The 16453-nt window shown below is 40.4% G+C and overlaps 1 protein-coding gene across 3 annotated transcripts in view; it reads left to right on the forward strand.

Annotated features, from left to right (window-relative positions):
* nlgn2b (neuroligin 2b) overlaps positions 1-16453 on the forward strand; it is a 314058-nt gene that overhangs the window by 217881 nt on the left and 79724 nt on the right. For all 3 annotated transcript variants that reach the window (XM_057821147.1, XM_057821148.1, XM_057821146.1), the window contains one exon: positions 5167-5899. In XM_057821147.1, the coding sequence (XP_057677130.1) occupies positions 5386-5899 (514 nt within the window). In that variant the 5' untranslated portion in view covers positions 5167-5385. The remainder of the gene's footprint in view (positions 1-5166; positions 5900-16453) is intronic.

Here is a 16453-nt window from a genome sequence, read left to right on the forward strand (position 1 = left end):
AGTATTTGATACATCACAAAAATCGAACTTAATATTTGGTACAGAAACCTTTGTTTGCTGTTACAGATACCAAACGTTTCCTGTAGTCCTTGACAAGGTTTGCACACACTGCAGCAGGGATTTTGGCCCACTCCTCCATGCAGATCTTCTCCAGAGCCTTCATGTTACGGGGCTGCTGCCGGGCAACATTGACTTTCAGCTCCCTCCATAGATTTTCTATCGGGTTCAGATCTGGTGACTGGCTAGGCCACTCCAGGACCTTAAGATGCTTCTTACGGAGCCACTCTTTAGTTGCCTTGGCTGTGTGCTTTGGGTCGTTGTCATGCTGAAAGACCCAGCCACGACTCATCTTCAGGGCTCTCACTGAAAGAAGGAGGTTGTCAGCCAAGATCTGGCGGTACATAGCTCCATCCATCCTCCCCTCAATACGGTGCAGTCGTCCTGTACCCTTGGTAGAGGAGCAGCCCCAAAAAATGATGTTTCCTCCTCCATGTTTCACGGTTGGGGTTGTACTCAACCTTCTTTTTCCTCCAAACATGACAAGCCGAGTTTAGACCAAAAAGTTCAATTTTGGTCTCATCCGACCACATGACCTTCTCCCATTGCTCCTCTGGATCATCCAGATGGTCAGTGGCAAACTTCAGACGTGTCTGGACATGCACTGGCTTCAGCAGCGGGACCTTGCGTGTGCTGTAGGATTTTAATTCATGACGGCGTAATGTGTTTTCAGTGGTTTTCTTCGAGACTGTGCTTCCAGCTCTCTTCAGGTCATTGACCAGGTCCTGCCGTGTAGTTCTGGGCTGATCCCTCACCTTCCTCATGATCAGTGATGCCCCACGAGGTGAGATCTTGCATGGAGCCCCAGAACGAGGCAGATTGACCGTCAACTTGAACTTCTTCCATTTTCTAATAATCTCTCCAACAGTTGTTACCTTCTCACCAAGCTGCTTGCTTATTTTCCTGTAGCCCATCCCAGCCTTGTGCAGGTCTATTATTTTATCCCTGATGTCCTTACACAACTCTTTGGTCTTGGCCATTGTGGAGAGGTTGGAGTTTGTTTGTTTGAGCATGTGAACAGGTGTCTTTTATACAGGTAACAAGTTAAAACAGGTGCAGTTACTTCCGGTAATGAGTGGAGAACAGGAGGGGTTCTTGAAAAAGAAGTGAGAGCCAAAATATTTACTAGTTGGTAATGTATCAAATACTTATTTCATGCAGTTTATTTTCAATTTATTATTTAAAAATTATACAATGTGATTTTCTGGATTTTTGTATTAGATTCCGTCCCTCACAGTTGAAGAGAACTTATGATACAAATTACAGACCTCTACATGGCTTGCAAGTGTTGCAAGTGGGAAAACCAGCAAAATCAGCAGTGTATCAAATACTTGTTCTCCCCATTGTATGTGGTTGTTTGAACGATGTGCTAATGCTAGTGAACGCATGCTAACCGTTTGTGTCAAAAGCACCTAATTATCATTTATTCACGTTGATGCGAACCTGTTTGGTATCGAGGACGAAATTGATTCAGCAAATTATACGGACGTCCAGCATCGTCATTAGCTCGCTGTATAGCCAGGACCGAGCCGTAGCGTCCTGGTGAGGACAGTATATTCGCATTTCGTTTTTCATGCATCATGTAACATCATACTGTAACTTATTCAGCATGTTGTTCTCTATTGTATTTTTATATTGAATTGTCTTTCAAGATGACATATCTGTTCTATGTGTTGGATTTTATCAAGTAAATTTCCCCAAAAAATGCGACTTATACTCCGATGCGACTTATATATGTTTTTTTCCTCTTCATTGGGCATTTTATGGCTGGTGCGAGATTGCAAGATTCAAGGGGGCCGAATACTTTTGCAAGGCACTGTATACTCAGGTGCGACTTGTAGTCTGAAAAATACGGTGCTCTAGCACATGACACAAAAAAGTCCCAGTTGTTGTTGGCGCAGAGCAGGGGCGTCACTAGACCTAATACAGTGCAATACTGGGGCACAGCGGGGCACTGGCGAGTGAGCTTTTTTTTTTTTTTTTGAATAGCTTATATATCATAAAAACACATAAATAGTGTTGAAACTATACATAATCAAACCGACATACAAGTTTCTTAAAAAAAAGTGTTTTTGTCGTTTTTCAGCTGTCAGTATTCAAAATCGAAATTGGGACATCTCTTGTTGATAGTCATTTAACCTCTGCTCATGCTAATCAACTTCCATCTCTCCTACACCGCTTCCTACACACTGCTGCTCTACTTTGTCTGGACGGAAATCGGGGTATATCACTGTAACTGTTATGCCATTAATCAGTGTTTCTCAACTGGTATGTGCTGACCTAAAAGTGGTTTATGTTGCCTTGGTGGGTTACCTAACTTACCTCTCTCATTCCTGCTTGCTGATTTAACCTTGATGCGAGCAAATAACTTTCTAATATCGAATAATGCTGTTTGAATCAAATATAAAATAAAAAAAAATAATACCGTATTGGCCCGAATATAAGACGGTGTTTTTTGCATTGAAATAAGACTGAAAAAGTGGGGGTCGTCTTATATTCGCAGTCTAGACATTATACCCATTCACGACGCTAGATGGCGCCAGATATCATTGAAACGATGTTCTGTCATGACAGATCTCAGCTACTTTCAAGTTTAACCAGTTTGCATTATTTTATTGCAATGTTTTTCCTTATTCAGATTTGTTTCAAGACTACAGTTACCGTTGGACTTCACTTTGATGGTTAATGCAGTTATTGCAATTTTGTTGTTTTATCACAATAGATTTACATTTCAAAAACCAGAAGCCATTCATTTACGAATGTGATTGCACTTTAGTTTAAATATTTAAATGTTCAGTTATTAAGATTTGAATGAGGCAAAATAGCATGCTTTTTCTCTCCAATATATTGTTATAATTATTTGTTACAGATGTACTTTATTTGTATTCTATGTAAAAATTAATTTGTTGTTCAAAAAGTCTTTTTTCAAACTTGAGTCTTGAAAAAGAGCGGGTCGTCTTAAAATCAGGGCCGTCTTATATTCGGGCCAATACGGTACATCTTGTTACACATTACAGAGACTGCAGTAACAAATAAAATACTTGTAAAACAGCTAAAAATTATGATGAGTACAGATACAGAATTGATAAACGTTATATCCCAAAGATAGGCAATTAATTCATACAGATAGTTTCTATTCATTTTGGTCATATAAACAAATAGCAATAGCATCAGTATTGATACAGTTCAAATACCACATATCATACTAACACACTATTAGACAAAGCTCTTGAGTGAGAGCCTGTCACTCAAATCACATTTTTTTCATAGCCACTTAGCTAAAAGACGCCAGCTAATCTGATACAGTGGTACCTCAACATACGATCGCTTCGACACACGATCTTTTCAACATCCGGTGTAAAATTTGACTCGCCATTTGTTTTTCTACATCCGATGATATGCTCGAAATATGACGATTTATGAGGTTTTTTTCCCGCAAGACGGGACGCACAGCGGATTTTCTTGTGAGAGAAATCAACATGGGTTCCAAGAATGTTAGTGCAGGTGGTGAAAAAAAAGGAAAAAGATGAGGCTTACCATTGAAATGAAGATGGAAATGATAGAAAAATATGAGCGTGGTGCGGGCATCCGTGAACTGGCTCGACAACACGGCAGTAGAATGTCTACGATCTTGACGGTCCTCCTCCGACCTCCGTTCGCCAGTCTTTATAAGTTAAGGTGACAATTATTTTTGTGGTAAAATTGCCAAAAAAATCTCCAGCTTCGTAAAAACATTGTGCCACACAACATGCCTACTGTCCGCGGCAGCTGAACAAAGTGAAAATAAAAAGTCCCTCTCTCAGTCTCTGCCTCTGTCAAGGCAGCCATGCGGTGTGTTCAGGTACACCACGCGAAACACATCGTTACACTTTTACATGTATTATTATTTTTATAATTATTACTATTATTATATTATTATTACGATTTTTATTCATAATTCATTTTATTTGCTCTGTGTAATTGCTATTTGCAATATTACCAGCAGCATTTATTAAGGATTTAGTGCAGGTTTTTGGGCTGTGGAACCCGGGCTTCGGCTTTCCTGTGTGGAGTTTGCGTGTTTTCCCCATGCCTGCATGGGTTTACGCCGGTTTCCTCATACATCCCAAAAAGATGCTGATTAAACACTCTAAGTGAGTATGAGTGAGTGCATGAATGGTTGTATGTCTCCTTGTGTCCTGCGATTGGCTGGCAACCCTGCCTACTGCCCTTAGTTAGCTGGGATAGGCTCCAGCACCTCCGCGACCCTCGTGAGGAAAAAAGCAGCATGGAAAATGAATGAATGAATGAATGAGTAGTTTAATGTAGTTAACGGTCTGATAAGAGAGTTAGGTTGAACCATTTAAATTCACAATTCATGGGAATACGCGACCAAACGAGCATCAACACAGAGGTAAAAACGAACAACTTACCTGTAAAGCAGTTGCAAAGATGTCATTTGCACCGTCAACTGTATGATTGGCACACACCATAACATTGATACTGCATTCACATGTTGTTGGAGTCATAAAAAAAAAGTTATTACATGGTGTCTATAAAAAGCGCAAAACAGTCACACAACTTGTGATGTATCGTGGGAGCATTAAAATAGGTTACTCTTATTTGTTGCATGTTAGCAACCATGTTTTTATCCCACAATATGATCTTACAACACATTTTCCAACTTGGGAACTCAGATCTCCCGACACACATGAACGCAGCATATCTCCCCAAAGTGCTTTGCTGAAGTATCAACTCATGCCGATCACAGTTACGTGCATAAATTATCATAATAGGAGCCATGTGCAGATTGTGTATATGGAGTGAATGGAGTAATATTACCATATTAAATAGGCACATTCTGTAAATTATGCTATGTAGATTTAAAACTCCAAAGTATTTTTTTTTTAACAGTTTTGCAGGGGAAATTTATACTGGGGCACTGCTGATCAATACATGCACGTGCCCCAGTGAAATATGTCTGGCCTGGTTATTCCTTCACTTGATGGACAAAAATGATTTTGGATAAATTTGTATTTTGAAACAGATAACACTTAATTTTCATTTTCAAAATATGTGTTAGCTTTCTATTTGCACCCGCTGACTCTTGTCTTCTTTCTTGTCTTGTAGGTGAAATTGGCTTCCTGACTGCAACATTGGACACATCAAAAGACCTAAAAGGAAGACAGATGAGCCTACAGTTTCAATCTGAGAATGCTACCAAAACCACCAGAGCACCATGCCACCCAAGGAAAACTATTAATCTGTACCCTTGCAAAAATCCTGGTTTTGCCTTTGCTCTCCTTCATGACTGTGAATCTGTGATTATCAAGCCAATGTCTTACTGAGATGACTAAAGGAGCTTTTATTTTGGACATGTTGTTTTTTCCTCTCAGTGCTGTCAGCCACCAAGGCTTTGGTGGAAAACGTCAACGTAGCCATCAACGAAATGTTAACCCCTTTCCGGTTTGGCTGATAGGGCTCATACTACACTTGACCCTCTCCTCGTGTCAGCGAGTCGATAAAAACCCAATAGTATCCACAGGCTACGGAAAGATACGCGGTGTCAAAAAGGAGCTCAACAACGAGATCTTGGGCCCCGTGGAACATTATTTGGGAGTACCCTATGCCACCGCCCCCATCGGCGAGCGACGCTTCCAGCCGCCCGAGGCTCCGGGCTCCTGGCAGGAGATCCGAAACGCCACCCGATTTGCGCCCGTGTGTCCCCAGAATGTGCACGGTGTGTTACCTGAGATCATGCTGCCTGTGTGGTTTACAGACAATCTGGATGTTGCGGCCACCTATGTTCAGAATCAAAGTGAGGACTGCCTTTACCTCAACATCTACGTACCTACAGAGGATGGTGAGTGAGAATAAAGCTGTCTCTCTGTTGTTATAAATATAGGCACAGTTCGAGTCCATCTCGGTCTTTCAGGGTCTAATCTACACTAATGGAGCTAATTTCTTTATTTTAATTCAATTACATGTACATTTTCCAGTGCACCAATCTTCCGCGGTTGTAGTTAAGTGTCAGGTGTCAAGAATAATACCTCTTCCACCAACAGTACGGTGCTGTTCTTTTTTGTGGGAAGAGCAGTGCAGAAACAGAGGAATTTAAATGAGCCTCGAGCTTGTTCATTTTTTCTTTGCATTTTGAATAACTCAATAAAAGTCAGCCAAATCGATGGTGGCGTTTTGCATCAAAAGTGAAGAAACGTTTGTTGAAACTCAACTCCTTCAGTTTACTTTCTTAGCTCTTCTTGAATGTCACATTTGTATTAATGCTTCAAAATGCCCTTGGAGAATTGCCAGTTTGCAGGGGGGGAGACATATTTTGAATCTCAAATAAACCCCAGGATGTTACTGTAATCCCTTGTGCTATGGCATTGCCAATCACCATTAGTCATTGAGATAAATGCCTTTTTATATTCTTAAGCACTGTCTGAATCTGCTCTCTACTAATACTCTACTAAGCACTAAACTACATTTGACTTGTATTGTTCAATTGAATTAATTCAAACATTTGACTAAAAGAGTATTAGGAGCAGCAAAATCATGTTTTAGTTAAAGGTGTTTAGTTAATCACATTATGTACACATGGATCCGATTAAGTTAAAAATACTTTACAACCTGGAAATATATTTTAGATGACTTTAAAGCAGTGATGAATAAAACAATACACTGTATCCCAAGCAAGCCTCAGATAGTTTTATACTGTTAAAGCAACACTAGGTAACTTTTCAACCATTATAAAATATTTTCATAACATTCGTGATATGTCGACTGACAACTAGTTGAATGACATCTCTTATATTTCAAGGGGGTATGTACTCTGTATCACTTTCACCAGCACAAACTAATTTTGAGGAGGGTGGCAGGAACCCTGCCACACAAAAAAACTACAAATGTGCTGACTGCTTTAGAGCATACGTCACTTGCCCCTTTCCCCATTCATTATAAAGGCAGAAGTCAATGCGAACATTTTCGCGTTGAATTCTGCAAAGATGGCAGAGCAACAAAAGAAACAAAAAGTCTGTCTGAGGAGGATAAAAACTATAAAAGGAGACTCAAGAATAAACTCGCTGGTGTGACTCGTCAGCGCTCACAAGTTCGGGTAAGCAGGGGGTTATCCACACAAAGCCAAAAGTTTGCTAACCGTCATATGCTATTGTTTAGCTAAACTGGATTCATTACCTCATTACTATTCTTCCTTTACAAAGCCGTTGGAAACAAAAATGTCGTTTAATCCATCAGTGTCATTTCATGACACTATGCACTCAGGCGCTGGTTCTCATAGGAAACGCAGTCTTCCTTAAGGCAAAACACGACTGCTTTTGTCCACCGCTAAAATAGACCAAAATTGAAAAGGTACCAAGTGTTGCCCTAATGTGCCTATGACAGCAAAAAGCATGTTTATTTCATATTTCACGTGGTATTTTATGGTCCTGAATGAAATGGACCGTTTGGATGTGTGTGGAAGTGATCGTTTTATTTATTCAGTTTTTTTAATCCCGCGCCATAAAAATTAGTGACTTCCGGCTCCGGTCTCGGGTTGAGGAAGTGTTTTGTCAAATACTGGGATCATGGCGAACGTTTTAATAAGGAGGTGGCTTGCATTTTGTGGGTAATAATACTACTCCTGTTCTGTTTACATTCTCGGCGTTTCCCCTTCTCTCCCTGGGGACGAGCACTGCTTGCCCGCTGCTGTTGGCTGGCCGATAGGTGGACACAATCAACCCCGTGTGTGACATGAGTTGAGTTAATTTTGTGTGATTTGTCATTTCCGGCGTTTCCCCTTCTCTCCCCGCCACAGAAAAAAATGGGAAACGCCGCTCGGTTTAGCCTGTCGGCTAGCTGTCACGCCTCCTGCTTTGTTTACGCTCTTTCCTCCGTCTCCGAAGCCAGGGCAGGGAAATGACAAAAGCCTGACTAACCACGGTGGCATAAAATACTGGTCAGGAGGTACAGAAAGTCGACAGTTTTTGCCATTATACAATAATTTTGCCCTGTTGTACTGAATAAATGCATTTTATATATTTGAATGGAATGGAATGGAATGGTATTTTATTGTCATCATCATCGGTATCATTGACAATCATTGACAATTACAAAATGTGATATGATTTGCCCGAAGGAACTGAAGAAGAAGACAAAGGCGGACGGGATGAAGCATATGCTTATCAGTGTCCCATCCCCCATACAACTAAAGCTGCACATTTAGGCATGGAACATACATCACAACTGTACAATAACACAATCAAAAATCTGGGTTTAGTAACTTAGCGTCCAGTCAAGCAGCTCGATTAATTTCAGGGCGTACAAGGTTTTGGCTTTGTCATGTCCCTGACATTTTTGCATCTGTTTGCTGTGGAACATTTTGTTGTGGCTATGTGTGTGGCAAAAGTGATTATGTGTTATCACAGCTGGTGTGCAACAATTGGCAATTTCATATTCCATTTAGCACAGGACTGTTATTTGGGAAATAACAAAAGCCTGACTAACACGGTGGCATAAAATATCGTTCGGGAGGTGCGGCAGTAAAGGTGAAGTTGACAGTTTTGACCATTATGGAGTAATTTTGGGATGTCATACTGAATAAATGCTTTTTTTATTATTTCATATTCCATTTAGTACAAGACTGTTATTTGTCATGACCATACCATATATTTAGCAATTGGGGAAAATACTTTGATAAAAAGACTATCGTGTAAAAATATTGGAGTAGAGGGATTGAAACAATGACATTTTGGTGTTCTGTGTCGCAACTTTCCTCGTTCTGAGTCGTCCCTCTCAATGGGCTAAATTCTAAATGAAATCGTGACCCTGCCGATGTCATCCTGCAGCTGGGGACGTTAGGGCGCTATAATGACAGGTGGGGCTAAATGGCAGATTAAAAGACTAATTTCTCGTCATCTGCGCTTTGCCAAATAGTTGTATATGGTCGAATCGTCTCAAAATATGATTCTAATCATATAATAATGCTATTTAAGATTTTTTATGCTGTCACAGGCACTTTAACTCGTTGGTAAAGAGCCAAATTAACGATGATTGGACGTCTAACATTGTCAACGACACTGAAAGGGTAAAGATGTCAAATGATCACAATCTCATATTCATCCCATATTTATTTTTGGTTGAGCCATGCAGCTATCTCTCCGAGGAATAGAATCATCTTTTTAATTTGAATTTTGTTTTCTAATGAGTAGCTGTCATAGCAAAAACTTGGAAACGCTGCTCGGTTCGGTTTAGCCTGTCGGCCAGCTGTCACGCCTCCTGCTTTGTTTACGCTGTGTCCTCCGTCTCCGAAGCCAGGGCAGGGGAATGACAAAAGCCTGACTAACTCCGGTGGCATAAAATACTGGTCAGGAGATGTAAAAAGTCGACAGTTTTGACCATTATGCAGTAATTTTGCCTGTCTGTCGTACTGAATAAATGCAGTTTTAATATTTCGTATAACATTTAGCACAAGACTGTTATTTGTCATGACCATGCCATTTATTTAGCAATTGGGGAAAAATACTTAGCTAAAAAGAATATCCTGTAGAAATTTTGGAGTAGAGAGATTGAAACAATGACATTTTGCTGTTCTGTGTCGCAATTTTCCTCGTTCTGAATCGTCCCTCTTAATGGGCTGATTTCTAAATCGGCTGAAATCATGACCCTGCTGATGTCATCCTCCAGCTGGGGACGCTAGGGCGCTATAATGACAGGTGGGGCTAAACGGCAGATTAAGAGACTAATGTCTTGTCATCTACGCGTTGCCAAATTGTTGTATATAGTCGAATCGTCTCAAAATATGATTCTAATTTACATAATAATGCTATTTAAGTTTTTTTTATGCTGTCACAGGCACTTTTAACTCTTTTATAAAGAGCCTGATTGACGATGATTGGACGTGTACCATCGTCAACAACATTGAAAGGGTAAAGATGTCAAATGATCACAATTATTCATCCCATATTTATTTTTGGTTGAGCCATGCAGCTACCCCTCCGTGGAATAGAATCATCTTTTTAATTTGAATTTTGTTTTCTAATGAGTAGCTCTCATAGCAAATATATTAAAATCATATTCAGTGTAATAACTGTGCTTGACTGAAGGGTTACCACATCAGTACTTTCCTCCGTATTAGTTCTTAATAAGGTTAGAAGGAAGTGCTAATTAAGGCTGCCAAGATTAGTGTAGTTGCTAGGTGAGTGGAGAATACAAATATATAATATAACACAACCTTGTTTGGGCCTCCTGGGGTAATATTAAAAGAGAAAAAAAAAGAATCGAGTCATGCAAAACCTGCTTGTTTTAATGGACTCATTGTTTGTTCTTTTAATTAATTGGCAGGTAAGAAAACATCATCAAAGTCCAACTTTAGAAGCAGTGCTAATGAGTATACGTGAATAATTTAAAAATGTTTATAAAAAATAAATAAAAAGAATGAAAATGGGAAAAAGCAATCCCCTTACCTTATTGTTTTACTGAGATGAATAAAATTGTTTTGTGGTTTAAAATGCACCTACTGGATTTACTGATCATGCATACACATTTATAAGAGGAAACTAGTGTACCCATACAGTATCGGTACCAATACATTACTAAAATGACATCATCAGTGCTTAACAATAATGTGCCGAATATGTACTTTTTGATATCTATTTTGCAACCGCTGGTCGCGCTATGCAACATGGACACCAGCTGCACATGCGGCCTAAAAAAAGGAGCACTTGTTGCTCTCTCTAAGATGATGATAGACATTTAGTCACGTGGCGTCCAATCATCCTTCGGCTGTGAATTTAAATGAGTTTATCACTAGTAGATATCCAATCCATTTGAAGTGGGAGGGTGGCACCAAATGAATATTCATTTATTCATTGCCATCCCTCCCACTTCAAATGGATTGGATGAATCCATTTGAAGTGGGAGGGTGGCACCAAATGAATATTCATTTATTTATTGCCATCCCTCCCACTTCAAATGGATTGGATGCCTAGCACTATCAATGGTAGTCAAAAAGGTAAAAAAAAAATTCTTCCTCTGGTCAGCTGCACCCCACCAAATAATTTAAAAGGAGCTACGGATAGAAAGACTTATAGTTCTTAAAAGATAAACGTGAGGAGAAGTTAAAATAATTTCATATTAAAACCCCTCTTGATGTTTTCGGTTTTATACAGTTTGTAAAATTAGTTTAACTAGTAGATCGCTATTGTTGTTGACGTCGCAGGGCGGTGAGGTCACTGGACTACGCTGCCGGGCTTCCAGAGTATGACTAGCGACATAAACATGTCATTTGTTCAGCCCCCTTCAATTTGAACCCGAGAGGAACATTAATGAGCAAGACAACCCTGTTGATATTTCACAAAACGAGAAGCAAAAGCAAAATAAACAAGAAAGACGGGATGAGACGAGACGAGAGTAGGAGAAAAACGGTGCTCTGCCAAAATGTGCATACCGACGCGAATTTGACACCCAAATTACTACCGTGTGCTTTCAGCTTGTTTTATTTAAATGCATACAGACAGACCATACTAAAGATGCCTTAAGAAAATACTTGAATGTAGTAATATAAAATAAGGGTGGTTTAAATACGCTACGCCACTAATGTGGTCAACAGATCAACAATCTGCTTTAAAACTACCACAAGACAACACAATGCTTAAAAGTATGAGAGGGAAACACATTCAGAAAGTATTTTGAGGCGATGAAAGGTAAAAAAAAAGACTTAATAAAAACTAGGGCTGTCAAATTTATCGCGTTAACGGGCGGTAATTAATTTTTAAATTTATCACGTTAAAATATTTAACGCATGCACTGAATGACCTGCTCACGCATTGCCTCAAACTGATTACAATGACGCCGTTTATGCACATTAAGAGTGAAGAGAATGCCACCGGCCGCTTGGGAGCAGTGCCGTTCCATACTAATGTTATTCCTTCTAATAGTGGGAGAATTAGTAGTTGTGAGACGTTTATGCTGTTGCATTGTGCTATTTGTGCTCCACACATATTTCTGTAAGTTTTCTTTCTTTTAGTGGCAATTATGTGTCTCTTGTTGTATTTTGGGTAAGATATGTACAGAGATATATATGTTATAAAGGCAAGTGGACACAGGCGTTCATTGGACCGCTCCATTTATTGGCATAAGCTTTGGCAACTCCTTCACAGCAAACATAAGTATCATTTAGTGAAAGCACAACAAAAATAATATTCCTATCTCTCTCAAAAAAAAAAGAAAATGTCCACAAAAAGAAAACCACTTCAGTCTGTAGTAATGAGGCCCTATTCTCACACAGTTAAACAACAATGCAAAGTGAACTGGCATTCCCAATCAAAATAGCTATGCAAAATACCCATAAAACTCAGACTTTGTTCACTCTATTCTTATTATTGTTATTTTTATTCTTATTATTCATATATTAACTCTACTTTTGATTGAAAATTTTACAAATTTTATTAAAACGAAAACATGAAGAGGGGTTTTAAGATAAAATTACTATAATTTGTAACTATAACATTTATCTTTTAAGAACTACAAGTCTTTCTATCCGTGGATGCTTTTAACAGAAAGAATGTTAATAATGCCATTTGTGGATTTATTGTTATAATAAACAAATACAGTAAATTTTACAAATTTTATTAAAACGAAAACATGAAGAGGGGTTTTAAGATAAAATTACTATAATTTGTAACTATAACATTTATCTTTTAAGAACTACAAGTCTTTCTATCCGTGGATGCTTTTAACAGAAAGAATGTTAATAATGCCATTTGTGGATTTATTGTTATAATAAACAAATACAGTACTTATGTACAGTATGTTGTACTGTATGTATATATCCGTCTTGTGTCTTATCTTTCCATTCCAACAATAATTTATCAGAAAAATATGGCATATTTTAGAGATGGTTTGAATCGCGATTAATTACGATTAATTAATTTTTAAGCTGTGATTAACTCGATTAAAATTTTTAATCATTTAACAGTCCTAATAAAAACACAAATAGTAAGTACCCACTGCTTTTAACCGATGTGTGCATGTGTTGGATGTCTCGCCACGTAAAAAACCAAGGCAAACAACGAAGGGATCAAGAATACAAACTGTCAAATGGCAGAAAGTCAGTATCTCGGCAACCTGCCTAGGATCGGTTTAAAGGCACTGCTGACGAGCTGGAATTGGATGCAGGTACGATGTCGCGAAATTATCCCACAGCTCTGTAACAAAACAATCTGACCAGCAGCAGAATGTGACGAAATCCTGCCAATCGTCATACTAGCTTCGCTTGCTAGCTAGCACAGATATTCTCCCAGTCCAGGCCCACTGCATCATTACCCCAAGTGTCCTTTGCGCGCATAAAACATGGCGCCCTCCGTAGGTCAAAACATGTACTAAATATTATAGATTTTTAAATCAATGGCAATATTTTATGTGTTTCTAGTAACATATTATAGTAAAACAGAACAATTGTGGCTTACTAGAGCCTACAAGTCTTTAAGAAGGTGGCAGCGAACAAGCTTCAAATGGATTGGACGTCAAGTGCGTCAATGGCAGAGAGTGTGTTAAGCAGTATCCGACCAAGCAATAACAGTTGCTTTACATTTAAATGAGTATGCAGTGATTTAGTGATTTAAAAGAGAAGAATGTAATTTTTTTCAAAAAACATGGACAGTATCGGCATCAGACGATACCACACAGTTAAGTGTTGGAATTGGTATTGGGAGTCAAAAAATGTTATTGGTGCAACATAAGTGGAAACCCCTAAAAATGTATGACGGGTGCCAACTGTTATAAACCCATTTAAATACGCTACAGCATTATACACGACAACAATAATAGACAGTTACATTAAGGCTTCTTTTATGAGTCAATCAAAATTGAACATGTTTAACAAAATGTTAACAGAGCGTTTGAACGGATCTCATTAGGTTGTAGTTTGTGCAGTGTGTGTTCTTTCTCACTAATAACAATAACGAACGATGCGGAATGTGCGGTTCTATTCCCAGGAGAATCGGCGTACAAATGAGGGAGACATTTTTACATGCGGCCCTTCTGCTTGTCAGAATCTGTCACTTACAGTCAGGGGTCACCGCTTACAAAGCCTATGCAGCCCCTGAGGATAAGTTTTATCTCATGTGCAAAAGAGAAATAGAGCTTAAAGGGAAATAATTCAAACATGTTTCCTTGTTTCCGTATGTAACCGTCACGATCCCTCGATTTGTTTACTCTGCCCATGGCAGACATGTGTTTAGCTGTGCTGATTTGTTGCAAATCCTTTCATGCATGGGCAACTCTGACACATGATGCTGCCTAGAACTGCTTGGGAACCTCATCAAACGCCTCCCACTGGAGGTGCAACTGATGACGACACGGAACAGTTGGCCATTAATTACGTCCGACCATATGCTAGTCTTTTTAAGGTTTAGTCATTTAAATTCATGGAAGGTTTATAAGATGAATGGCAAGATTTGGCCCTGAGTTCGTTTGGCTAATGCTTGCCAAGACTTTCACTTACCTGCACACACCATAAGGTGCCTGTCCCTGCACAATTGTGTGTGATCCAAATAAGATATTGAAAAGTCAGATTATCCTAAAGTTTTTTTGCTTACTTTAGGATAATCTGATTTTTCAATCTCTTATTTGGTAGAGTCTATCCAGGGGTGCTGGAGTGAAGGGTCCATCGGGAAGTCGAATCTTGGATCCAGGAGGAGCAGTGTGTTTTTGTCCTGGCCGTGGAACAGTGGACCAGCTCTACACCCTCGGCAGGGTCCTAGAGGGTGGGAGTTCGCCCAACGAGTCTACATGTGTTTTGTGGATCTGGAGAAGGCGTTCAACCGTATGCGTCGGGGAGTCCTGTGGGGGGTGCTCCGGGAGTACGGGTTACCGAGCCCCTTGGGAAGGGCTCTTAGGTCCCTGTACGACCGGTGTCAGAGTTTGGTCCGCATTGCCGGCAGTAAGTCAAATTCGTTCCAAGTGAGGGTTGGTCTCCGCCAAGGCTGCCCTTTGTCACCGATTCTGTTCATAATTTTTATGGACAGAATTTCTAGGCGCAGCCGAAGCGTTAGGGGTCCGGTTTCGTGACCTCAGCATTGCATCTCTGCTTTATGCAGATGATGTGGTGTTGTTGGCTCCATCAAGTCGTGACCACCAACTCTCACTGGAGCGGTTCGCAGTCGAGTGTGAAGCGGTTAGGATGAAGATCAGCGCCTCCAAATGCGAGACCATGGTCCCTCATGGTCGGGGATGAGATCCTGTCCCAAGTGGAGGAGTTCAAGTATCTTGGGGTCTTGCCATTCACGAGTGAGGGTAGGAGGGAGCGGGAGTTAGACAGGCGGATCGGTGCAGCGTCTGCAGTAATGCGGACTCTGCACCGGTCCGTAGTGGTGAAGAAGGAGCTGAGCCGAAAGGCGTAGCTCTTGATTTACCAGTTGATCTACATTCCTACCCTCACCTATGGTCACGAGCTGTGGGTCGTGATTGAAAGAACAAGATCCTGTATAAAAGCGGCCGAAATGAGTTTCCTCCGCAGGGTGTCCGGGCTCTGCCTTAGATATAGGGTGAGACGCTCGGTCATCTGGGAGGGACTTGGCATCGAGCCGCTACTCCTCCGCGTTGAGAGGAGCCGGCTGAGGTGGCTTGGGCATCTGGTTCGGATGTCTCCTGGACGCCTCCCTGGAGAGGTGTTCCAGGTTCCGGGTGTTCCGGGCATGTCCCACCGGCAGGACCCAGGAAGCTCTGGAGAGACTATGTCTCTAGGCTTGCCTGCCGATGAAACCTTGCTGGGAACGCTGGGATACCGCCGGAGGAGCTGGTTGAAGTGGTTGGGGAGAGGGAAGTCTGGGCTTCCCTGTTAAAGCTGCTGCCACAGCAACCCGACCTAAGAGCAAGCGAAAGATGATGGATGGACGGATGGATATATTGCTTACTTGTAATTTAATGTGTCATTGGCGTTGCCAGCGAACTGGTCGTTGGTTTAGTCAGTCGGTTCGTTCATTTGTTCATTCACCCCTCGCAGTCGAAATGAATTGGATGTTTAGCGCCGTCAATGGCAGCCAAATGAGTTAAATATTTATCTGGGTTGGCCAACATAATGGTCCTCCCCGGGAAACCAGAACTACAACATGGCCCGTGACAAAGACGAGTTTGACACCCCTATTTTTAATTCATTTTGCATGAACGGAGAGGACATGAACAGACATTTTTTTCTGACAGCCTTCCAGAATTTCTATTAGGTCACTTGTCACTAAAGTAGAAATAGTAGATGTGAGCATTTGATTCCGTGCTATGTGCTTCTTCTGAGTAGGAGTTAGTTCCAGGAGTCCTAATCCAAGTCATAAGTCTTAGCTTGTGTTAAAATTCATATGCTACTTGAATCATATTGACTTCCAAATCAGGCCTACGTGGTTTGTATTCTGATATATTTCATTTTCAG

The sequence above is a fragment of the Corythoichthys intestinalis genome, chromosome 18 (assembly GCF_030265065.1).
Source record: "Corythoichthys intestinalis isolate RoL2023-P3 chromosome 18, ASM3026506v1, whole genome shotgun sequence".
NCBI classification, from domain to species: domain Eukaryota; kingdom Metazoa; phylum Chordata; class Actinopteri; order Syngnathiformes; family Syngnathidae; genus Corythoichthys; species Corythoichthys intestinalis.